Source organism: Eupeodes corollae, chromosome 2 (assembly GCF_945859685.1).
Source record: "Eupeodes corollae chromosome 2, idEupCoro1.1, whole genome shotgun sequence".
Taxonomy (NCBI): Eukaryota; Metazoa; Arthropoda; class Insecta; order Diptera; family Syrphidae; genus Eupeodes; species Eupeodes corollae.
Genome location: NC_079148.1, coordinates 34,053,326 through 34,078,561, shown reverse-complemented (window position 1 = coordinate 34,078,561; position 25,236 = coordinate 34,053,326). Strand labels below are relative to the sequence as shown.

The following is a 25,236-nucleotide window of genomic DNA, read 5'->3' as shown; positions in this document are numbered from 1 at the left end:
TACATGCTAAATGAAGTTTGATTTTGTTGTTTTCTTTTTAAACATTATACATATTTCAATTATTACGTATAAATAATCAAAAATACACATTTAAACTACATAAATAGTTACATCTTAAAATCTAAAGTATACTCTAAAAAGGTACATTGTACATTTCATAAAATATTTAACTTTAGAAAGTTTTTTGTATTATTTTATTTTATAATTTTCTTAAAAATTTAATACTTGAGCAATTAATTATAGATTTACAAAAGTTTAAATAAAAAAAAAAACACAATTGTTTTGATATTTATATTTTGTTCATTTATATTCGCTCTCATATTCTTTTTGACTTCTTTTCTTCGACCCGAATCACAGTCTTTTATATTTGTTAGACAAAAATATATGTTTAATTATTTTTTGATAGATAGGTACATTTTATATTGAAATACGGTTAGGTATACAATTTTGAAACCTTTCTGTGTAAATTTGGATTTCAACAAATTTTTTGTACTATGTACATGTATTTAAAACATATTGTTACCTAGTGTAACATGTGCATTATCCAAAATAGATTTTATTTTATTAAGAGAAACCAATTAATGTATTTTCTTGGACGTATATGTAAGTATTTCCGTTCATAGCTACGAACTTAAAAATCATATATATATTCACTGTTTTCTAATATCCCACCTAAAATAATCTCACCACGATACAATTCACTTTGAAACAATTTACTCAATTCACCTTGTTGCTGTCAAATTGCAACAAGAGAGAGTTGGTATTCACATGGCGCCTCTTTGAAGTTCAATGAATCCCAACTGAAATGTAAGACGGTGTTCACATTTAAACATTTGACATTTTATCTCGCTCATACAGATATCTTAAAAAATAAGAACTTCAGCTTTTGAAATATGTCGTAGGAAAGATAAGAAACGTTGAGAGTTCAAAATGAGTAGCCTTAAAAGACTAAAATTAGAACACAGTCTAAGAATAGGGGGAAGAACTTTCAGATTTCAAAAAATTATTATGTCTAAGGTGCCAATAAGGAATATTAGTGTTGAAATAAAATATTTATCGTAAACTGTTTTAAAACTAAACTTCTGATTTGGTTTGTATCCTTAAATGTATTTTATTTTTATTGTACTACTTAAAGTTGTTGAGTTTCCTTGATTTTTTGTTTCCAGTCAATAAATGATTTTTCAAGCTGAAATTAGCGAGAAAAATTAAAACAAAACTTAGAACTAACTTAAAAAATCTACACTCATATAAAAGACTAACTGTAAACAAAAATTAACTTTCCAACACACTGGAAGTAAATGAGTATTCTTTGGAATCACATCGCGACATTACACCAACTAACTACTTTAACTGTCAGAAGTTGGCCGCTGCCTGACTATCTTTCCACCACTATTTGACGTACAACTATCTGGACTGACCATTTTTTGATGATGCTCTTGATTATTTTCACCTGGACTACTTCCAGTGAATATATGAACAAAACTGGAATGCTTAACCACCGCCGCCGCTGTTGTTGGAAAGATAAAATTGCTCATAGTTTTCAGTGGACTGAATCTCTCTCCGAAACTATTACTGTTGTTGGTGTTTGTGTTGTTGTTGTTATTATTACTACTTAAAATATTTATACTATTATTACTATTTGAAGATATTAGTTCTGTGTCACCGTTACAGCTGCACGACCTTGTTATTCTACACTTAGCACGGGTTCCCACCAAACCCACCGATAGTCGAGGGGACTTTCTAAATTTTGGTTTGTGTCCCGTCGCAGGTGGCGATAGCGGATTTGTGTCATTTTCTATCACAAAAATATTCGGTGAATGCCTGGTGATATCGGTGTTCATAGTCAGTGGTGGGCAGTTTTCGCAGTCTACATTCGAGGGGCTATAACTGACTGTAGTCTCACTGGAAGCTGGAATGAGGTGACTTCGGGGAATTTCAAAATCACTCATTGAGGAATCTGTTAGAGCATTTTGGGCTAATTTGTACTTTTCATTAATGGAATCGTCCTCGGAACGAAATCTGTCATGAATCGAGGTGGCAGTTGTTGCTTGACAAACACTTTGTTCTTGATTATTGAGGAAGACTTCATCGTAGTCGAGTTCATCGGGGCTGGATGAGTAATTGTGGTTGTCATAGGAATATGGACTTTCACGTCCTTCGATTGAAGACGATGGATGTTTTTGAATGTTATCCTCTTTTTCTGCACAGCTGGACGCTTCGATAATATTCCAAACACCACGATCTATTTCAGCTGTTGCAGATGCAACTGCAGCAACAGTTTGATGGACGCCAGCAAGACTGTTTGTGATGCAGGATGGACTGCGGGGGCATATTTTGACAGTGAGGTCATTTTTCAACGTCTGCTGTTGTTGTCGCAACCAAATTGGAGAATCTAAAATGATAAAACGATATTATAAAGAACTTGGTTCGTGACGCAAAGAAGCGTGATCAAGAAGCCTTACCGATATAAATCCTCGTTTGCAATGACGACCTTTTATGGTCAACCGATTGCAAACGATGTTGACTAGCCAGAGAAAACCGATGTGCCACCTCCACTGGTTGTTGAACTTCCACACCAATCACCTTCAAAATCAAGGTCTTGAGAGCTGCCCTGAAGTCCTTTAAATGATAAGCATACAGCACTGGATTGACAGCTGAGTTAAGATGTGACAAAATTATGCAGAAGAACGTCAACTTAGGATGGACAAAGCAAGTCGGACAAAAAGCCTTTATACAGTTGATTGTATACAGAGGAATCCAACAGATCATAAAGAATAGAACAATAATCGAAAGATTTTGCGTGGCTTTAACATCTCGTTTTCTAGCTGCACCTAAAACCCTAAGCATTGTTCCGCCATGACACATTCGATGATGCAGTGAATGTATTTGATTTGATGAAGATCTTCGACTGCAATCACCAACTGGATTCATGGTTACAATCTGTCTCAGCTGGAAATAAACCTGGGTCAGAAAATATAACACTTGAATTTAATTTAGATTGAAATAAACCTGTTTAATAATAACACGGTATATGTGGGCATAGAAAGCCAACAAGAGCAGAGCCGGTGTTATTATTGTGGCGAAGTAAAGAAAAACAAGATAGTTGTAGTCCATGACTTTTTCAAAAAGACATGATGCATTGTTTTCCACGTCGGCATGCCAACCAAAAAGCGGCAAGAATCCGACTATCGTTCCAGCCACCCAGCACATGGAAATGATTCCTGAAAATAGAAGAAAGTACGTTTATTTCTATATTTTAGCAGTAAGTTGTTGGTAACCCTAAACATAAAACTATTTGACATTTGATGACATATGGGGTTTTCTTCTTGATTAGATCTGTCAAAACACAAATATCCCCTGTTTTCTCATTTTTGGGGCAAAATAAATTAATTTATTTCTGATTTAAGATCTAATCTGCAGATCTAAATTTTTCGGCAGATTTTTAATCCTCCCAGTGAAAATTTGCTTATACTGGCAATGTCGTGGAGGCCATTTGTCCATTGTTCTTTTCCTTGCATCTAGTCTTCTTTTTCAATTAATAAAACATAAGTTTACTTAAATTCAAATATGATGTATATATGTAAACATTTAGGACACCCTTTACAGTTAAAAAGTTGCCACATTTGCGGCCCATTTCGACAGTTAAAAATTGACAGTAAGATGAGGCAGGCTTTTGAAAAGAAAATTAGTGGGGTCGATATAAAATGATCAAATGTCAGAATGGATCTCCTGAACAGAAGTTAATATAAACTACACTGTCATTCCTACCTAAAGTTTTGACAGGTATTTTGTTTATTTCACAAACGTCAAAGTAAAACTATCATTAAAAAAAAAATATCTTTATCATCTTCTGACATGGAAATGACTTAGACTTCATTTTATATTAAATTAAATTAAGCTTACATTTTCACAAGGACTTTTCCGTTCGTTAAATTTTTGTAGTATTTTCCGAAAAAGCAAAACAAAAAAGCAGATTTAAGTAAAAGCTAATTGCTTCTAGTAATTCAAGAAAAATTAAATAAAATATATAAAAAGTGTTTTTGTTCTTTCTGTTTAAATATAACTAATTATACAAACTCACACACAACTTGTGCTATAAGTTAATTAGTATTTTCAACATGCGACTAAAAGTTTGCAAATTAAAATTGCAACTGCTCCTCTAAATTAAATTCTTCTTTCTGCTTTATTAACGACAGTACTTCACGTTATAAAATAATGACCATAGATACTAAATACTACGAGTCGTATACATCACAGGAAAGGCATGTCCTAATCATTCATACTAAACAGACACATACCCTTTTTGCTACACCCATGTTATACTAGGTTTAATATAGTATATCGTAAACCTACTAAACAAAATTTAGTATTGCGTTAAAGTCTCGTGGTAAAATACGTCCTCGGTGTGTCGGTCTCGGTCGTCACAACCGGCATTTTTATATCCAGACAAAGTTTTGATGAGAAAACGTCCTTAATTTTCCAATAGCTTAATGAGCATTGATATTGATAACTTCAATGGCTTGATGCATGTGCGTACGTGGTCCGACTGTCATCATGAGCAATCTTCCATTCTTATGAACGAAAATAGAAATTCGTCATAGTCCTTTAGAGTAAAGCGAGTTAGTTAATGCTGTAACAGTACATATATGTTTCTTAGAAACAAGGAGGCTTGGCTATTTGACGTAGTCTCCGATGTGAATAGAAACTAATTACTTTAAGTTAAGGACCGACAAACGACATCGACAATATGCCTTTAACTATATGTGGTTTATTTCTTGCTTTAACAACGACGTCATGTTTAATAGCTTGGGAATACTTTTATGGATTCATTTATAGAAAGCTCTATATGTGTACATAAATAGGAGTATTTTATTTATAGAAATGTTATAGGATGTCTTTAGCATAGAAACAATTAAACCAAGCATAATATGCATATGCATATCTTTTGCTAAGATTTGACGTTTGAAAACCCATGTAATCCTGTTTCAGCATCATATGTCATGCTAATGGCATGGCGTGTGAGGGCTGCCATAAAATGACACTTTGCGCTAATGAAATACACAAGTCAAGTTACGTAAATTTAAATTGAATGATACGTTTGGACAGCCTGAATCAAATAATAAAGTATAATATTTTTCATTTTAATCTTATAGCAGAAAAATAAGGACCATTTAAAAAAAAAATTGTCAAACGTTTTTGTTAACAAATTATTTCGCTTACTTTTTTTTTCAAAATCTCCTTAGTTTGAATTATTATCTTTAATGGTTTAATACGATTTATTTTAATATTTTCAATTTTTTTTAGCAATCTTTCAAGCAAAAGAGATTTTGCATTATTTTGAAGTAACACTTGTGACTACAGCTCCAAATATTGGTAATAAAAGTCAATGAACAGTAAAATATGTTTGTAATTTGACTCGTTTTGCGTGTATCGGCTTTTAAATGTATGCGTGCGGGTTTTCTATGTCTCAATGCGACAATTTTGTTTGCTTACATACCCGCCAAGATCAAAATGACCTTCATCTAAAAAGATGATTTTTTTTGGCAAAATCGGCATCTTCTCTAAGTCGATCGCAGGCAATATTTAACAGCGTTGTTCAAGCGTTTACACAAGCACAGTCGTTCAGCGCAAGGATAAAACTAATTATCTGTAGAATCAGACATGAGCTAAGTGTTACCATTCACAAAATAGCACTTGTTGAACGCACGGAGCTACTCATTGAAAAAAACGTTAGGTGGCAGACCCTACATTAATCAACCACTAATCACTAAAGACGAATAATCATGGCATGCTAAAGTGTCAATAAGCACGTAAAAATGATAAATCTTTATTATTACAATGGTTGTTATCTAGTAGCAACGATACGGACGCTCACAAGAACAACAACAATTCAGCTGAGCCAGGAGCTAACTGAGACTAGGTTTTGAAAGTTGATCCTTATTTTGGTCGAAAAATCATCTTTAGCGATAAGTTCTATATTGTATAAATGCGGGTACGTGAATAAGTAAATTTTCCGGATATGTTTAGACACCAATCCACGAATGCAAATGAAGTTACTGTTTGGTGTGGATTTTAAGCTAGGGACGTCATCGGTCCGTACTGGCCAGTCCATCACTTGAATGGCATAGGTCGACGATCACCAACTTCTTGTGACCTGAATTGGAAGTGAATTGGCTTTCTTAAGTCGCAGGTATATGTGAATAAGTTACAAACTACTGCGTCCTTCAAAGGCAAAATAATTAATGACATCAGTAAAATTCAGCGTGATTTATGAGCCAAAGTCATCGAAACTTCGACCTTTTAAATTTCTGCCATCAAGCAAAGCCACGGAGAAATAAAGGTGGTTGAAGTTAACTTAAAACAAAACTGAATCCTGTAAATCGGACTTAGAAAACAAGCAAAAAACTGAAATTGTTAGGAAAATTACAATTTAGCTTTATTTTTTTTAATTTTCTGAGAAATGACTATAAGTATTTATAATATCTTTTGAAAAGTCACTCCTCTCTTCAAAAATTAAATTGCAGTCTGCACTGCTTTCTCACTGTTATATAAACATTGAAAGTTTTTAATGTCCCACCAACAATTTGGTGATCTATTACAAAGAAAGTAAGAATTTGTGGTGGACTTTCAAGGTCAATGTTCGGAAAGCAATGAAGAAAAAAGTTTATGTAGTTATGGTTATATTCAACACCTTTCGTAATGTCTTGGTTAATCTATATAATTAATCGGTCAGACTTGTTCTTAAAGAGTATGAACATTAGTATTCTTATTATGGAGACAATTCAAATAAAATGTGCTGATCTGTGTGAGGTGTTATTAAGTAATGGATCAATACTATAAGCTTTTATAAGCGAGAATTATTGTTTGGAATTTAATGATTATCTACCTTCAATTTGTGATTCAATAAAAAAGCGTGTTTTGCCTCACTATAAACAAAAGTTGAAAACTGTTAATTTTAATAGGAATAAATTCAAATACAAGTTCTTAGAGTGGATGAAGAATGAATTTATATTCACTTTACCCGATAATCAGACTGATTGTGAGTACCAGTTTCGGAGACATGGAAGACTTACAAAGTATTTTGATCAGTGCTGTGGAAAAAGTAGAAGAAGCAATGTTTGCGCTCTTCAAGATTCCCATTCGCAGGAACTGATTAATGCTGCTGCTTCCTCTTATCAGCCAATAAATCAAGCTGATAGTTTAAGTGCCGATCTTGCGCTATCAATTTTAACACAGGCTAAATTGATACAAAAAAGGTTGGCCATAATATTTTTTGCAGCTATAAGAAAATCCCAGAAGGTAAAAGTGATGTAAACATTACAGAATTTTCTGCCGATATTCTTTTACAAAGTTTGGTCGAAAACACCGCAGAGAGAATTTTAAAAACCAAACAAGATGTGGAACTAGATACTAGATAGAACTAGATAGAATGAGTTCTTTCAGACATTTTATGACGACAATGAATCAAGAAGTGACTCAAATTTATTTATGACCTCAATGGTGCCATTGAAAAGTACTCTATTCGCAAATCTAACAGGTGTAATATGGGTCAACCCCCCACCCTCCTCTACTCGATACTGTAGACCTATAAGGTTTCAATTCCTAAAAGAAGCCACTGAGTTGATAAGATTGGAAAAAGGGCCTGTTCAGAATGAGATAAATAACTTGCGACCAACAATCCTACAGCACGACAATAGAACCATCCCAATAAGGATCGTCTAACATGATCCTGTTAGACGATCCTTATTGGGATGGTACAATGCTGGACGGAAAAGTAGCGCAGCATGTTTCATCAAGCAACTGCTTAATTTGTGGTGCTCGTCCATCGGAGATGAATGATCTATCAAAACTTGAAACAATGTTTTGCAAAGAAGAAGCACTTCAGTTGGGCATTTCTCCACTCTATGCGAGGATAAAATGTATAAAGTTTATTCTTCACCTAGGATTTAACCTGGAATTCCAGAGCTGGAGGACTACGAAGACTACTCTCCCAATAAAAGAAAAAGCAAAAGAACTTATACAAAGTTGATTTCGTTAAGCAGGGCTACGGTTCCAGTAATACTGGAAATACATCCAGAGTATTTTTTCCAAGTCCCCATTTGACAGCCGAAATAACTCAAGTTAATGAAAACCTGATTCGACGACTTCTAATTATATCAATTGACTCCGAGAAATTTAAAGCATATGCGATAGAAACTGCGAAGTTGGCAGTTGAAATGTACACGTGGTACTACATGCCTTCAACGGTCCATAAGATATTAATGCATTTAGCAGAGATTATACAAACAGCAATAATGCCAATGCCCGAGGAGGCCCAAGAAATTAGAAACAAAAACTACCGCCTTCATTAAACAAGAAAATTTTCCCGTAAGGATACGAGCGAGGATGTATTGCATAAGCTTCTAGAGTCTAGGTCACTGTACTTAAGTTGCAAATTTTATCATAGAATAAAATTATATATTATATAATAATATGAAAATAAAATGTAGTAGAGAAAAATGGAACATTCTTTCGGTTTTCCCTCATTTCTTTCTAAAAACAATAACGTGTCTACATGTCTGTAAAATTTCATAAAAATCTTTCAAGAAGTTCAAATTCTATTGAACTAAGAACACGTCTGTTCAAACAAAAATTAATAAGAGGCTGGGATGCGACCCACACTTATAACTTACCATCCTGTCTGTCGATTTGTTTTGCTTAAAAGTTTGTCTATATGTACTCGTATTAATTTTTACCAAATTTGCGTACTTTTTTTGGTAGATTTTATTTTTTATGAAAAACGGACTGTTGGATTTGTATATAAAAATTACTGAATATCGAAAACAATATTTTCTGTGAAAGAAAATAAGTTTGAAGCCAATATTTTTAATTTTTGAAAAGTTATTTGAGTCGAAAGTAAATTTTTACCAAGTTTTAGTATTGTTTTTTTTAGAGTTTTATTTTTTGATTTTTCTCAAAATGTGTCCTAATGTTGAAAACAATATTTCTTATGAGTAAAAATTAGTTAGAAGCTATTATCTCAAAAATTAGTTAGAAGCTATTATCTCAAATTTTTGAAAAGGTATTTGAGTCGAAAATCATTTTTTACCATCTCTTGTTAATTTTTTTTCGGTTTTTTAATTTCTTGTAAGAAAACTGTCAATTCGATTTTTCTCAATATTTTTCAAAATGTTAAAAACAATATTTTTTATAAGATAAAATAAGTTTGAAGCCTAAATTTCAAGTTTTTGAAAAAATATTCGAATCGATATTCAATTTTTACCAACTTTGAGTAATGTTTTTTTTAGATTTTTATTTTTTATAAAAAAACTGCCAATTCGATTTTTCTCAAAATTTTATCAGATGTCAAAAACATTATTCTTCGTTGCACAAAATTGTTTTAGAGATAAAATCATATTTCTGTCGTAAAATTTTGGAGGTGACAAATTTTTTTTTTCAGTTTTATTGATTTAAAAAAAACCCGTTATATTGATTTTTTTCAAAAAATATACCTGTTTGGTATCACGTTACAATCTATTATATAAAATTTAATTCAAGTCTCTAGCGTTTTTGGTTCGTAAGATATTTAGGGTTTACCAAAATGTTTACCTTTTTCCCAAACTGCTATGGTAAAAAAACCACCCACGCAATTATCTTGAGAGTCCTTTCTGCATCTTTCTGCCTTATTATCTGTATAACAAAATTTATTTTAAATCTATATCTCTTCTGGTTCTTGAGCTATGGTCAACGAAAAAACGTCGCGAACGTACGGACATACGAACGTACGTACACACGCACGCACAGACATCTTCCTAAAAATCTTTTATTTCGACTGTAGGGACCTTGAAACGTCGAGAAATATCAAAATTTTCAATTTGACAAATCGGACCCATTACAATAACTTCCTATGGGAAGTATAACTAGGCAGGGTATCGGGTGGAGACCAATAGTGTAAATTTGTCTTGAAAATGACCGTTTGAAAATTTCAAACGGCCATTTAAACTATGTTGAATTTGACACATAATTTCATTGATAGAACTCTCGAATAAAGATTTGATATCTCATACACAATTTGCTTCATTCAATTTTAAAATCGATTAGTCTTTTATGGAATGTCCTTTACAAAATACTAAAAAATAAATAAAAAAAAACGAATTTGGGCTAAGACCAGGAAGAGAAGATACATTTTCGATTCTGCATCAGAGGTTCACAACCCAAAAGCCCGTATTGCATTTTTTAATTAAAACCAAACAAAAAAAGAGGCTGGGATGCGACCCACACTGATAACTTCCCATCCCGTCTGTCGATTTGTCTTGCTTAAAAGTTTGTCTATATGTATTTTTACCAAATTTGCGCACTATTTTTTGTAGATTTTATTTTTTATGAAAAAACGGACTGTTGGATTTTTATATAAAAATCACTGAATATCGAAAACAATATTTTCTGTAAAATAAAATAAGTTTGAAGCCAATATTTTTAATTTTTGAAAAGCTATTTGAGTCGAAATTAAATTTTTACAGTTTTAGTATTGTTTTTTTTAGAGTTTTATTTTTTGTAAAAAAACCGTCAATTCGATTTTCTTCAAAATTCTATCGAATGTTGAAAACAATATTTCTTATAAGATAAAATTAGTTTGAAGCCAATATTTTATAGTTTTGAAAAGATATTTGAGTCGAAAATCAATTTTTACCAACTTTTTTTAAATTTTTTTAGGTATTTAATTTTTTGTACAAAAACTATCAATTCAATTTTTTTCAAAATTTTACTAAATGTTAACAACAATAGTTTTTGAAAGACAAAAGTAGTTAAAAGACAATATCTACAATTTTCGAGAAGATATTTGAGTCGAAAATCAATTTTTACGAACTTTTATACATTTTTTTTTTGTAAAAAAAACTGTCTATTCGATTTTTCTCAACATCTTTCAGAATGCTTAAAACAATATTTCTTATAAGATAAAATAAGTTTGAAGTCTAACTTTCAAGTTTTTGAAAAGATATTTGAATCCATATTCAATTTTTACCAACTTTTGTTAATTTTTGTTCGGTTTTTAATTTTTTATAAAAAAAATGTCTATTCGATTTTGTTCAAAATTTTACTGAATGTTGACAACAATATTTTTTGAAAGATACAAGTAAATTTAAGCCAATATCTCAAAGTTTTGAAAAGATATTTGAGTCGAAAATGAAATTTTTAACAACTTTTGTTAAATTTTTTGTACAAAAACTATCAATTCGATTTTTTCAAAATTTAACTAAATGTTGACAACAATATTTTTTGAAAGAAAAAATTAGTAAGAAGCCTAAATTTTAAGTTTTTGAAAAGATATTTGAATCGATATTTAATTTTTACGAACTTTGAGTAATGTTTTTTTTTAGATTTTTATTTTTTATAAAAAAAAATGTCAATTCGATTTTTCTCAAAATTTTATCAGATTTCAAAAACATTATTCTCCGTTGCTCAAAATTGTTTTGGAGATGAAATCATATGTTAGTCGTTAAATTTAGGAGGTGACAAATTTTTTTTTTCAGTTTTTTTGATTTAGAAAAAAAACCGTTAGATAGATTTTTTTCAAAAAATATATTTCTTTGAGATCACGTTACAGTTTATTATATAAAATTAAATTCAAGTCTCTAGCGTTTTTGGTTCGTAAGATATTTAGGGTTAACCAAAATTTTCACCTTTTTTTTAAACTGCTATGGTAAAAAAACCACCCACACAATTTTCTTGAGAGCCCTTTCTGCATCTTTCTGCCTTATTATCTGTATAACAAAATTTATTTGAAGTTGATATCTCTTCTGGTTCTTGAGCTATGGACGACGAAAAAAACGTCGCGAACGTACGGACGTACGGACGTACAGACGTACGGACGTACGGACGTACGGACGTACGGACGTACGGACGTACGAACGTACGTACACACGCACGCACAGACATCTTTCTAAAAATCTTTTATTTCGACTCTAGGGACCTTGAAACGTCGAGAAATGTCAAAATTTTCAATTTGACAAATCGGACCCATTACAATAACTTCCTATGGGAAGTTAACAAAACAAAACAAGTGTACATTTTTGTTAGTTCTAAAATATCCATTTAAAACATAGCATACACATTTTAATCATTTGCTTGGATTAATTTCATTTACTTATTTCTTGAAATGAATTCAATAGAATTGTAGCCGGTTTGTCATTTGTGTTTCCTACTCGTACTCGTAATTATACATTTATTTTTTTATAAAGTAGATTGGCATATTAAGCCAAATAAAATGCATCGACTCATTAATTCAAATTCAAACTAAACTTAATAAATATGTGTAATAAATTAAAACAAGAAACTAAATAAATTACATATGTTTATATACATTTCTACACTTAACTCTGATTCCAACTATGCTCGGGGCGAAAATTGATTTTATTAATGAAATAATGTTTTTTTTCTTTTTCTCTGCATGAGGTCTAAACGCATTCCATTATCATAAGCTTCGTTAATGGTGAATTGAGTAATACTATCGATGTCGATAAAAATGGGCTTTTGATAGAAAACCAAATTGTTTTAAAGCTATTTTGTTTGATTTATTTTATTTTTATTATTTATTTTTTTTCGTTTACATTTTATTCTCTATATCTAAAAATTAAATGCGAAAAATGAAAAACCGAAACTTCCGCTCATGTTGAAAATTTACAAAAAAAACCATTGGAGCATTTTTAAGCCTAAAATCATTTTCCTATTTTAGATAAAAGTATTTATGTTGAAAATATAAAAAAGATGTAAAATAAAATTCAAATTCTGGGAACAAAGAAGAATGTAAATAATAATAATACACTAAAATGTGCAATATGTAATAACGTTTTTTAACTATAGTACCAAGGAAAAACCACTTTAGTATTCAAATGAATTACGTACATATATCTTTATGTACATAATAAAAAAACATTAATTTTCCTGTTCATTGAAAAGACTGAAATAGGCATCCGAATGCTATATCCTCAAACCCATGTCCTTTATTGTCAAAAAACCTTCGTCTAGCAAACAAATAAAAATGAACAAAATGTAAAAACACACAAAAAGCCTCTCTCACTGTAAATTGAAAACAAAGAGACACCACACTCACCAATTGCTGTCTTCGTCCTGACATTCCTCGAATATGCCATCGGATACAATATGGCCCAATATCTGTCCACAGATACAGCTACCAAACAAAAGATCGATATCGTGCACAGCACAACCAACAGTGATACGGTAAACAGGCAGGCGTGTAAATTCCTTGGCAGTCCCACTGAGGCCAAAACCGCGAACGGCACACCCAACAATCCAACCAGGAAGTCGGCAATGGCCAGCGAAACAATGTAGTAGTTCGTACGTCTACGCAACTTCCGTTCGCGATGGAAGACAATAATCACCATCAGATTGCCAACAATGGCAAAAATGGCAACGAGAATTTCAAAAACTACATATGGAATGTTGAGTGGGGTGGAAAAATCTTCCTCATCACCATCATCGAGAATATAGGAACGAGGCGATGGATGGACGAAGGGTAGACTCAGGAGGTTTGCTGAAATATTTGTATGGTAATCGTTTGCAAAGGTATCAAATCGAATATCGGACATTGCTGGACTGCGAGTTTCCTTCTATGATTTTGAGTTTGATAAAACTTAAAAATATCCTTATCGGCGCGGTGGCGTAGTGTTAATAGCGATCAATGCTTTTTTCCACGAGACTCTATTCAATTATCCTTATTTAAGCTTTTTGTCGAATTTCTAGAGTGCGTTTATGTAGTTTATCCTTTGAGTCTATCTTTGACTGTAAGAGTTTGCGATGATATTCTTTTGGAGATTCAAAAATATTTTGAGATTTTTATAAAGTTTTTTCATGTATAGTTCTTGGCCGGAAAATTGACAAGTAACTTTCTCATTGGGCGTAATGCGGTTTTTATATTAAAGCAACGTTCACTGATGATAGCGATTCGAGGGATGAAGTACATCATTGAATTGTCAATGTTTTTGTTGTTGATGTATGAATCCATTCGTTTAGTTGTTGAAAACATCAGTTTTTTTGTTCTTTAAAATTGTATAGCTTTTTGTTTCAAGTTTTCCAAGGACCAATCATGATTGGGGTGATACAATTTTGTGTTACAGCTGAAAAGTTCTAAAACGAAAGTCAAAAAGAGAGAAAAAGGGTAAATGTTAGCGTTAATTGGAATATAAGTTATATTATATTTTCAAAGTGTCTGATGTTGTCATGCATGTTATCGTTCCCTGATGTACATACATGGGTTAAATAATGTGTACTATGTTAATTATAATAATTATAATTAGGCAGCAGCTGTGTGTTGATTAACTCTCTGTTTAAGGGGAAAACGGGAACATTTTTCTGTTCTATTACTGCTACCAATTTTAGACCAACGTTTTGTGGCAACTTAATAGACTGAAAGTAACAATTATATGAGAAATAACATCCTAAAATGCTCAAATGGCGCCAATTGTTGTAAATTTATTTTTTTTAGTTTTCGGCGTTTCTCTATTGATTTCAAATTTATGATTCTACTATCAAATTATGTAAAAGAAAGATTTCATTGATTCTGTTTCATTAGTACGAAACTTCATAAAATGAATTTAAAGTCTTAAATATTGAATTTAACTTTAAATTAAAACACATTTATATCAGTTAAAAAAATTGCACTATTGTGAACTGAATTGTATGAATTGTAAACTGTATTTGTATAAATTTCAAACTTCCCGCCCATCCGGCCATATTTTATTTAAAATTAAGAAGAAAAAGGAAAAGAAAATGAAATGAAATAAAACCATTCCACACGATAGTTCCGCACATTCAACACGCATTTTCTTTAATCCACATTTTGTCGCTTGATTTTAAATTCTCTTTAATTTGTGAAGTTATTTAACAGCTCAAGTAAGAGCTAATTTACAAAAAAGCTTGTTAAATTTTCAGATTCAATGAAAAGAATTCTTATAAATATTTCAGTGTGGAATTGAATTTGGATTTAAGGATTTTTAACTTTAAATAGGAAGTTATTAAATATGTCTGATTTGTCGAATTGAAAGTTTTTATATTTCTCAACGTTTAAAGGTCCCTAGAATCTAAATAAAAGATTTTTGCAGCGATGTCTGTACGTGCGTGTGTATGTACGTTCGTAAAAATATTACTAAAAGTTAGTAAAAATTGATTTTACGCTTTAATATCTTTTTAAAACTTAAAAAAATTGGGTTTAAATTAATTTCATAAATTTTATAAAATACAACACTCGTTTTTATGATAAAATTTAAAATCTCCAAGGAAAAGTACGCAAAATTGGTAAAAATTGATGTTCGATTCTCGATAACTTGTGAATTAATGAAGGCATTGACTTCAAAATGAATTAATTATGTGCTTAATTTTATTGTTAATGTTATATATTTCTCAAAGAAAAATACCTGTATTTGTTTAAATAAGAAATACAAAATGTCAAGAAATGGAGTAATATTGGTAAAAATTGTTTAAGACTAAAGATCTTGTTAACAAAAACAGTTTGACTTCAAATTACATTCTTACACAAAATGTTGTTTGTTTTGAGCAAGACAAACTTACAGAAGGAATGGGAAGTTATGAATGTGGGTCGCAGTCAAACGTTTTTTGTACCACAAGTTAAGTACACCATTCAACAATATGTGTTAATGATAGTTTTTGTTTTGGACAACGTTCACGCTTTAATATTGACGGTATGTCTATACAAGATCTGGCAAAAATATCATATCTGTCTAGAGGATATGCAGGTAAATCCTAGGCTGTCACTTTTACGTCACTTACAAAAACTCATTCTCGGTGTTTTGTAAGCCACTACTTGTTTTTTTTTTTTACATAATTTAAAAAATTCAAGCAGCAACAAAATAAACTTTATTTTCATATAAAATGATCTTAAGACGTCAACAAATAAAATCGTCGAATTTGGATGATACCAATCTTCATGTCATCCAAGATTGATGCCAAGATTTTAATTCGATTATGTTTAACACTAAAAAGTTTACGTTTGACAAGGAAATGTGTAGTAAATCAGATTTAATATTTAAAAAAAGAGGCTGGGATGCGACCCACACTGAAAACTTCCCATCCCGTCAGTCGATTTGTCTTGCTTAAAAGTTTGTCTATATGTATTCGTATCAATTTTTACCAAATTTGCGTACTATTTTTTGTAGATTTTATTTTTTTATGAAAAAGCGGACTGTTGGATTTTTATATAAAAATTACTGAATATCGACAACAATATTTTCTGTGAAATAAAATAAGTTTGAAGCCAATATTTTTAATTTTTGAAATGCTATTTGAGTCGAAAGTAAATTTTTACCAAGTTTTAGAATTGTTTTTTAAGAGTTTCATTTTTTGTAAAAAAACTGTCAATTCGATTTTTTTTTTCAAAATGTTATCGAATGTTGAAAACAATATTCCTATAAGATAAAATTAGTTTGAAGCCAATATTTCAAATTTTTGAAAAGATATTGTAGTCGAAAATCAATTTTTACCAACTCTTGTTAAATTTTTTGTAGGTTTTTAATTTTTTGTACAAAAACTGTCCATTCGATTTTTTTCAAAATTTAACTGAATGTTAACAACAATATTTTTTGAAAGATAAAAGTAGTTTAAAGACAATATCTACAATTTTTGAAAAGATATTTGAGTCGAAAATCAATTTTTACCAGCTTTTATACATGTTTTTTTAGTTTTTTATTTTTTGTAAAAAAACCGTCAATTCGATTTTTCTCAAAATTTGTCCTAATGTTGAAAACAATATTTCTTATAAGTGAAATTAGTTATAAGCTTTTAGCTCAAATTTTTGAAAAGATATTTGAGTCGAAAATCATTTCTTACCAACTTTTGTTAATTTTTTTTTGGGTTTTTAATTTTTTGAAAAAAACTGTCAATTCGATTTTTTTCAAACTTTAACTGAATGTTAAGAACAATATTTTTTGAAAGATAAAATTTTATCAGATACCAAAAACTTTATTTTTCGTAAAATTTTTATTAGTCGTAAAATTTTGGAGGTGACAAATTTTTTTTTCAGTTTTTTTGATTTATAAAAAAAAGCGTTGAATGGATTTTTTTCAAAAAATATAATTCTCTGATTACGTTACAATATATTATATAAAGTTTAATTCAAGTCTCTAGCGGTTTTGATTCGTAAGATATTTAGGGTTAGCCAAAATGGACACGTTTTTCTCAAACTGCTATGGTAAAAAAACCGCCCAGGCAATTTTCTTTAGAGCCCTTTCTGCATCTTTCTGCCTTATTATCTATTCAAAAAAATTTATTTGAAATCGACATCTCTTCTGGTTCTTGAGCTATGGACGACGAAAAAAACGTCGCGAACGTACGGACTTACGGACGGACGTACGAACATACGTACACACGCACGCACAGACATCTTTCTAAAAATCTTTTATTTCCACTCTAGGGACCTTGAAACGTCGAGAAATGTCAAAATTTTCAATTTGACAAATCGGACCCATTACAATAATTGGTTTGTGATTAAAAAAAAAGAAGTGGCTCAGATATAATTGTCTTTATACTAATTTTTCAAAAGCTAATTATTATGATCAATATTTTGGTTTTCTATAGGAGTTTTAAAGACATTTTTTGAACAAGAAAGTTCACTTTGGATCGTCTTCTTATAAAGTAAATAGAAAATTTAAAGAAAAATACTACTGGCTTTTAAAGAAGGCAAACATATAGAGCCTTACTTAAAACAAAAACTACTTGCTCCGCTTCTGTTCCATTTGCAATCATAACTTCGCATTCAATCAGACAAATTCACATAAACATGTTAAACATCACAACTCGAACAATTCCATTTACACTCATAGCTTTTAACTACCAATATCGATTGTACACTTGTACAGTTTACACACGCTCTTCACCTCTATTATCCATGTGCCTAGAATGTATATTTATTCAATCAATGCAAATTTTTGTCAGCATCATATTCCACACTTAACAAATAATAAAAGAGTATCAAAAAACCATGACTGGGTTGTATGAATTTGCTTACAAATTGTTCATATTTATTTTAGGTTTAAAATTGTATATACGCAATTTTACTATATAAACAATATTACAATTAACAAATCCAATACTTACTAGCTGATTGGTCATCGTGAATTAATAAAACCAATTTCCAGATTATCAATATAAATACAAACAGAATAAAATCCAAAAATTTGAAGGGTTTCTACTGTCAACAGCAAAATATTGTTGTATTTTAATTATTTTTTTTGTTTATAATAAAACAAACAAAGTTGCGTACGAATGATCGAAAGATATTGTTTTGTTTTATTTTGAAGCCAAAAAAGAAAAAGAAAAGGCATTTGTTTAAGTATCTGTAACTGACATGATTAAGGAGTTGCTAATTTATTAAATTAATTTTAAATTTAACTTAATATTCAGGTTTTTATATTACGTTCCAAATCCTAACTCTCAGTACAAGAAAGCTTAAAAAAGTCTTTAATCACTTTTCTATATTTTGGATTTAAAAAACTTTTAACTCACGTAGGTATAGGCTTCTACAAACATTTACAGAAAATTTGCATATAATCCACTCGTATAACAGAGGTAAGGTTTATTAGAACTTTTTTTTTACATCTGTTAAGTCAGGAATATTAATTACAAAACAAATTTCTGCAACACTACCTCAAGGGTATATTTTGTACCTATACATTATAATATAATTATTATACTTTTTTAATCCTTTGGTGTTCTCATTCAAGTTAACTCACCTATACGATTATATAAGTTTTTGCATTAGGAATTCTTTTTGTAGTAAAGTGAATTTCTTAATGCGTCATCTTCCGTACACAAATGTGTACAAGCAGCACCGATAAAACACACATTTGCCTTTAATACGAATTTAAAAAAGTTTGTCGTTGTATGAATAAATGAATCTATTATCAATATATATTGTACAAGTATTTTACATAATGATTTTTACAAATGTTAAAAAATGAGTTTGATTAAAAAAAAACATTACGTATACGCCACAGTTAACAGTTGAAAATATTCTACGAATACTCTTATTTTGAAAACACAAAAGTCCCTATGTATGTATGTTAATTTTTGATTTTATCTTCATGATTTTATGCAAATGTCCATAAGACTTACAGAAAATATCAAAGAATCAGTCTTTGAATACAAAACAAAAACAAATTCTATGATTGAAGCCTTAGTCATAGGGATTTGTCAGCGTTTTATTTTATTTATAATAAATGGCTCATTTAAATATGCAGTACATATATGAAAATCAATTAGAAATAATATTATTTTAGAAAATATTTGTGTTTGTGTTTTGAACTTCAGTGAAAAAGGATACACATTATGCATACATAAGTAGGAGCTTGTGTATGTCACATGAGAGGTTTTCAAATAAGGATGAGAAAGTTGTACAAATGTGTAATATTCTAATACGTCACAAAAATAGAATACAGATAATTATGTTTATTTTAAAGCCTCTTGTTAAACGTTATTTGGAGCACTAGATGGCAGTATTTAAATTTTTAAAATTCTTTTGTACTGCGTTTCTGATTCTTAAGGTCCAGCTTTTTATAACACTGGTGTGTATAACTGATAAAAGAGTATATTTGACAATTTCTACGGTATTAAAGACCAAATTTGTGTCACTTTGGTGATAGTTACTCCAAAATCTTACCTTCAAATCTTTAAGCAGGTTTAACCATGGTTTATTTGTTGTTTGGTACGTAGTGCTTTTAAGCAAATTAATTCTCATCAAACTTAAGGGATTTTTTAACATGAAGTTTTATTTTGAAAAGCCATTAAACAACGCACTAGAATTGTAATTGTCATTAAACATATAGTGAAACTTTTGCTGTGACTGTTTTGCAAAACGCAAGCACTTTTGGGTCAAAGTATAGTAACACTATTTGTCGGACAGTATTAAAAGTGTTGAACACATTTGAGCTGATGGGACAAGTAAGTGATGTGAATGAATGAAGCTGTTATTATAAATAAGGCATTCCACAACAGAAAGCCTTAAGGCATCAAAACGATAATAAGTAAGATTGTCGTATTTAGTTTGGAAAAATCCAAAAACAGTTGCAATAAATTTTTAAATCCTTAATTATTTGTATGAATGATTTTTGTTTAGAAACCATGAAAAATTAGGTATATAGGAACTGCACGGAAAGTTTTGGGTTCGTAAAAAACTTCAAGCGAGAGTTATAGAACTAGCAGTCCCCATTCATTTTTTGTTGTTTAAAAATCGAAAATTAAAATTTTCTGAAAAACGTCGCGATGGATTTTTATGATTTGTTCCCTGCAATAATTTTTTCCCTGCTTTCCAAAACTAAGGACTTCATTAAATATTCGAGGTGACTAGTATTTTTTTTTTTGATTTATAAAAAACCGTTAATTGGATTTCTTTCCATAAAATATCATAGCGTAATTGGTTCGTGAGATATTTTGGGTTAATCAAAATGTTCACCTTTTTTTTAAATTGCTATGGTCAAAAACAAGTCACTCAATTTTTTTGAGAGTCCTTTCTGTATCTTTCTGCATCATTTTTTGTATAGCAACATTTATTTGAAGTCGATATACCTACTGTTTTTGTGCGATGGACGAAAACAGTAGTAAAAAAATTTGTCGCCTCCAAAATTTTATGACTAAAATATGATTTCATCTCCAAAACAATTTTGTGTAACGAAGAATAATGTTTTTGACATCTGATAAAATTTTGAGAAAAATCGAATTGACGGCCTAGTCACTGATATAGCTTCGGTTCCCGGCACGCTTGAGCAGGTTCATTCCACCAGAGGCATTCCTCTTTTTAGACAAATGCGGTCTGATACAGGATAGATTGGCAGTTCCGTTAATCTACCACGTCAGACGAAGAACCGTGGAAAGGCGACTCCTGTACAATCGGGACGTCATGGCACAAGGCGGAGCAGAGCTCCTCCGGTTCAGTAGGGCTGTGTCCGAGCGGGACCGAACTGATAGGGTGAAGCAGGAGAACCAGTTTTGGTGGCTTCAATCGGCACTTGATAGTGGGTAGTCGGGATGGGGTTTTAAGCCTTGGCCGGCTTACATACTTGTTTTATAGTTTTAGGGTTTAGTTTTAAGTAGAATAGGCATGGTGGCACAAAAAAAAATACAAACAAAAAAAAAAACTAAAGAAATTAAAAAAAAAACATGGAATATAAAAAACAAAAAAAAAACAAACAAACAAAAAAAAAAAACGTACAAAAAAGACAATAAAATATAAAAACGAAAACGTTAGATTTGCTGCTGTGATTGTTCTAGTTTTAAGTAGTTTATAGGTAGAATAGGTAGTTTAAGTTAGTTTTAAGTTTTATTTAAGGACCTAACTTTAAGTAGTTTGTAAGTAAAAATAAATAAAAAAAGGATATTGATATCAGTTTTTTGTTCAAATTTTCTAATAAATACAAAAATAAATGAAATTAAATTTAAATGAAGTAAAATAGATCTTAGGGCCGAAAGGCATTAGTTTTAAGTGTTATATTTTAACTTAGAGTATCCGTATGGGACCATTAAGTTAGTTGTAAGTTATGGATAATTAGGCTAGTTTTATGAATTTTTGTCTAGCTTTAAGATAGGTTTAAGAATGAATTAATAAAAATGAATTATAAAAAAAAAAAAAAAAGCTTCGGTTCCCATCGATCACCGAAATCAAGCATCAGTGAGCGTGGTTAGTAGAAAGATGGGGGACTGTCTCGAAACCTACCGCGTGCTGTTGTCATGTGTTCTTTCTTTCTGTTGTTCTTTCTCTTCTGTCCTTCTGTCTTGTATTAATGTCTTGTGTTGTTATCACCTTACATAGCCTTAGTTGCTCAAGGTGCTGTGTTCTCTACTCTGCACATTTATGTGCATAGTAGTGTGAAATGTAATGTAATGTAATGTAAAAACTTGAAATTTAGGCTTCAAACTTATTTTATTTTATAAGAAATATTGTTTTTAACATTCTGAAAAATGTTGAGAAAAATCGAATTGACAGTTTTTCTTACAAAAAATAAAAACCTAAAAAAAATTAATAAAAGTTGGCAAAAATTGATTTTCGACTCGAATATCTTTTCAAAACTTTGAGCTATTGGCTTTAATTTACTTTTATCTTTCAAAAAATATTGTTGTCAACATTCAGTAAATTTTTGGAAAAAATCGAATTGACAGTTTTTTTTACAAAATATTAAAAGCCGAAAAAAAAATAACAAAAGTTGGTAAAAAATTATTTTCGGCTCAAATATCTTTTAAAAATTTGAAATATTGGCTTTAAACTAATTTAATCTTATAAGAAATACTGTTTTCCAATTAAAAGGATTTTTTACAAAAAATAAAACTCTAAAAAAAAACAATACTAAAAATTGGTAAAAATTTACTTTCGACTCAAATAGCTTTTCAAAAATTAAAAATATTGGCTTCAAACTTATTTTATTTCACAGAAAATATTGTTTTCGATATTCAGTAATTTGTATACCAACAGTCCGATTTTTCATAAAAAATAAAATCTACACAAAATAGTACGCGAATTTGGTAAAAATTGATACGAGTACATATAGACAAACTTTTAAGGAAGACAAATCGACAGACGGGTTGGGAAGTTATCAGTGTGGGTCGCATCCCAGCCTCTTTTTTTATGGCTGGAGTAGGAAGATATAGAAGGGCAAGACAATTTGGCAAGAAAAGTGTCCCTATCGTGTTATTTCTCGAAGAGGTCAACACACACAACGCCTACCGACATTTCGTAATATAATACTTTCAGATCTTTTTTTTGGAACCACTTGTAAGATAAGGTTTTTGAAAATGCTTCACAAACATTGAAAACAATAAATTATATTTCCTGAAGTTATCGAGGACGTAAAACCGCAAATATGCGAAATAGTCATAATAAATTTCATAAAAAGTATATGTTGCTGCAACAATAGCCTTTGCGGTTATTTACTCCTTACTCCTTCTAATGAAAAAATATCTAATATTTTTTCTGGAAAAATACTCGTTTTTTATATCAATATGATATACTTCTTTTTTTAAAGAGGAGACATATTTTTTATATTGCGATTCTACTTAAAACTTTAAGGGCATATTAATCCAATAGAAAATCCATTAAAATTTCATATCCTTATTATGTTTTCATAAAGATTCAAAGTTTTAAGCAACATTTTATTTGAGTAACTCAAAGAATATAAAGTGTTTTCTAAAACCATGGTGTAAATACTCTTCCAATGCAAAAACAAATATCTAAATAAAGTTGAATAAAACTCTCAAAAACCATTACTGTTCTCATTTTCATATTACTTCGTGTGTACAGATTGAAGCAACTGGTGTCAAGTAGAGTTTTCTCGCCCTTTTTTTTTTTGTAAAACCACTCACATGGTCAAATGGCTTGGAAACATTTAATAGTCCCTAATGTTGCGTGAAAGGCTACTAAAATACCATTACACACAACAAATCCTCTCCATATGTCGATGGCAACCTCTCTATATCCTATCTCACCATCTTTCCTCTTTCCTGGGAGTCTCTTCTTTGCTGCGGAAAGCAAGGATACTTAAGTTGAAAATATGGACACTTAAATCAGTATTCTGCTTCCTTTTTCACCCACTTACCCACCCAAACAAACACTCTCACCGAAGTTTCGATAAAATATTCAAATTTTAATTCGAATTAATGTTCGAGAGCTCACGAAAAAGGATTTGTTTGCCAAATGCCCTTACAAACCTAACACTGATTAATATTTTTAGCAAAAATATAAAGAAATAGATGTCCTTTATGTGAAAATATATTTGTGTGAAAATATTAACCGCACAGATCATTTGGCATACTATATCCTCCCCTCCTCCCGGCATGTATCACATTGAAATAGCGGCAAATCGGTGAAATGTTTATGGCCGATATAAGTGTCTAATAAAAATCTATCGTCGTCGACGTCGTTGTTGAGTTGGGTTGCGTTGGTTCGCTGGTTTAATTACCACTTGGATCGTCTGAAATTTTACGAGTTTATACTTTTGACCATAACCACAGAGGCACTTGAGCTTGAAATATACTTGCAGCACTTTCGATATTGTACGGATACCGAGCACTTAATGATATCGAAATTAGATATTTTTATTTTCTATTTCTTATGAATTTCTTCGTACGAAAAAGTTACAATACTTTATTGTGAGAATAACCTTTCTGTTCATAAAGTTTTGTGATAAGTTTACCACTTCTTAAAGAATACTAATGATGTGAGAGGTTCCTTGAAGGGATGAACTTGTGACTGAAAATAATAAAATTTTCCAATTCTATTGGAATTTTCGACCAAGTGGCAGTTTGTTTAGGGTTTTGCTTTTTTTATTTTACTTTCGAGTAAAAGCTAAGAAGGGTTATCTGAAGGGTTTTGAGTGTGAATAAATATCATACATGAGGAATCTCTCTGGGACTTATGCGTGTTGTTGATAGCATGGATTTGTTTCTTATAGTGTTTATAGTAAATCGAATTTGAATTTTTTGTTCGTATTTTATTGTTTCAGAAGATGTTTATGTTTGGTGTTTTTGAAGATTTCTGGAGTAGGTCTTTGTATGTCTTTTTCTTTTAATACAAAATTGTATGCATTCAAATGATTTTTTCTTTATTTTGGGTTTTTAAATTAACAGAATTATTCCTTTGATCCTATGTATGGTAATATTTTTTGAATTCAAATTTAATACCAACACGTGTTCTTTTTTTTTTTTTCATATAAGAGTCGAAGAAAATATTTTACACGTGCACGATGTCGTAATGAATTAGAGCATCGGGGGAAACGAAATCTCATTTCTCTCCTATGTAAATTTAAATTTTTGTTTTGATTTTGTGTTTGATTATTTGAACTACACATTTGATTTATAATTAAGATGCAAATGTTTTTTTTGCAGATTTTCGTCAAAAATAGTTCAACGGATTTTAAGAAACAATTTAAAGACATTAAGCATTTTTAAATCGATATATCCCTACATGTTACATAAAATACGGATTTAATTTTGGACAAACGAATTTTTCAAGTATTTATTTTTTTAACTCCTGATGTCTTTCACATTATTTTAATCATGAGGTGATTTGTTGAATAAAAAGTGTTTTTATATATGTATGAACAATATTACGTTGTTATGTGCGTGTATTCATTTAACATTTTTTTCTATACCTTACAAATGAGTAAAGATATCGATTTCAAATTTAATTCGTATACTTTGGATAATACCATCATAACGTGTAAAGAGGAATTTTCAGAAATTTCC

General features: G+C 30.5%; 1 protein-coding gene across 1 annotated transcript in view; it reads right to left on the bottom strand.

The window, feature by feature from the left end:
- LOC129946244 (uncharacterized) overlaps window positions 1-25,236 on the bottom strand; it is a 72,062-nt gene continuing 46,826 nt past the window's right edge. The window contains exons 2-5 of the mRNA XM_056056367.1: window positions 13,091-14,124; window positions 3,010-3,221; window positions 2,463-2,949; window positions 1-2,392 (exon numbers count right to left, since the gene is read on the bottom strand). Of these exons, the coding sequence (XP_055912342.1) occupies window positions 1,347-2,392; window positions 2,463-2,949; window positions 3,010-3,221; window positions 13,091-13,586 (2,241 nt within the window). The 5' untranslated portion in view covers window positions 13,587-14,124 and the 3' untranslated portion in view covers window positions 1-1,346. The remainder of the gene's footprint in view (window positions 2,393-2,462; window positions 2,950-3,009; window positions 3,222-13,090; window positions 14,125-25,236) is intronic.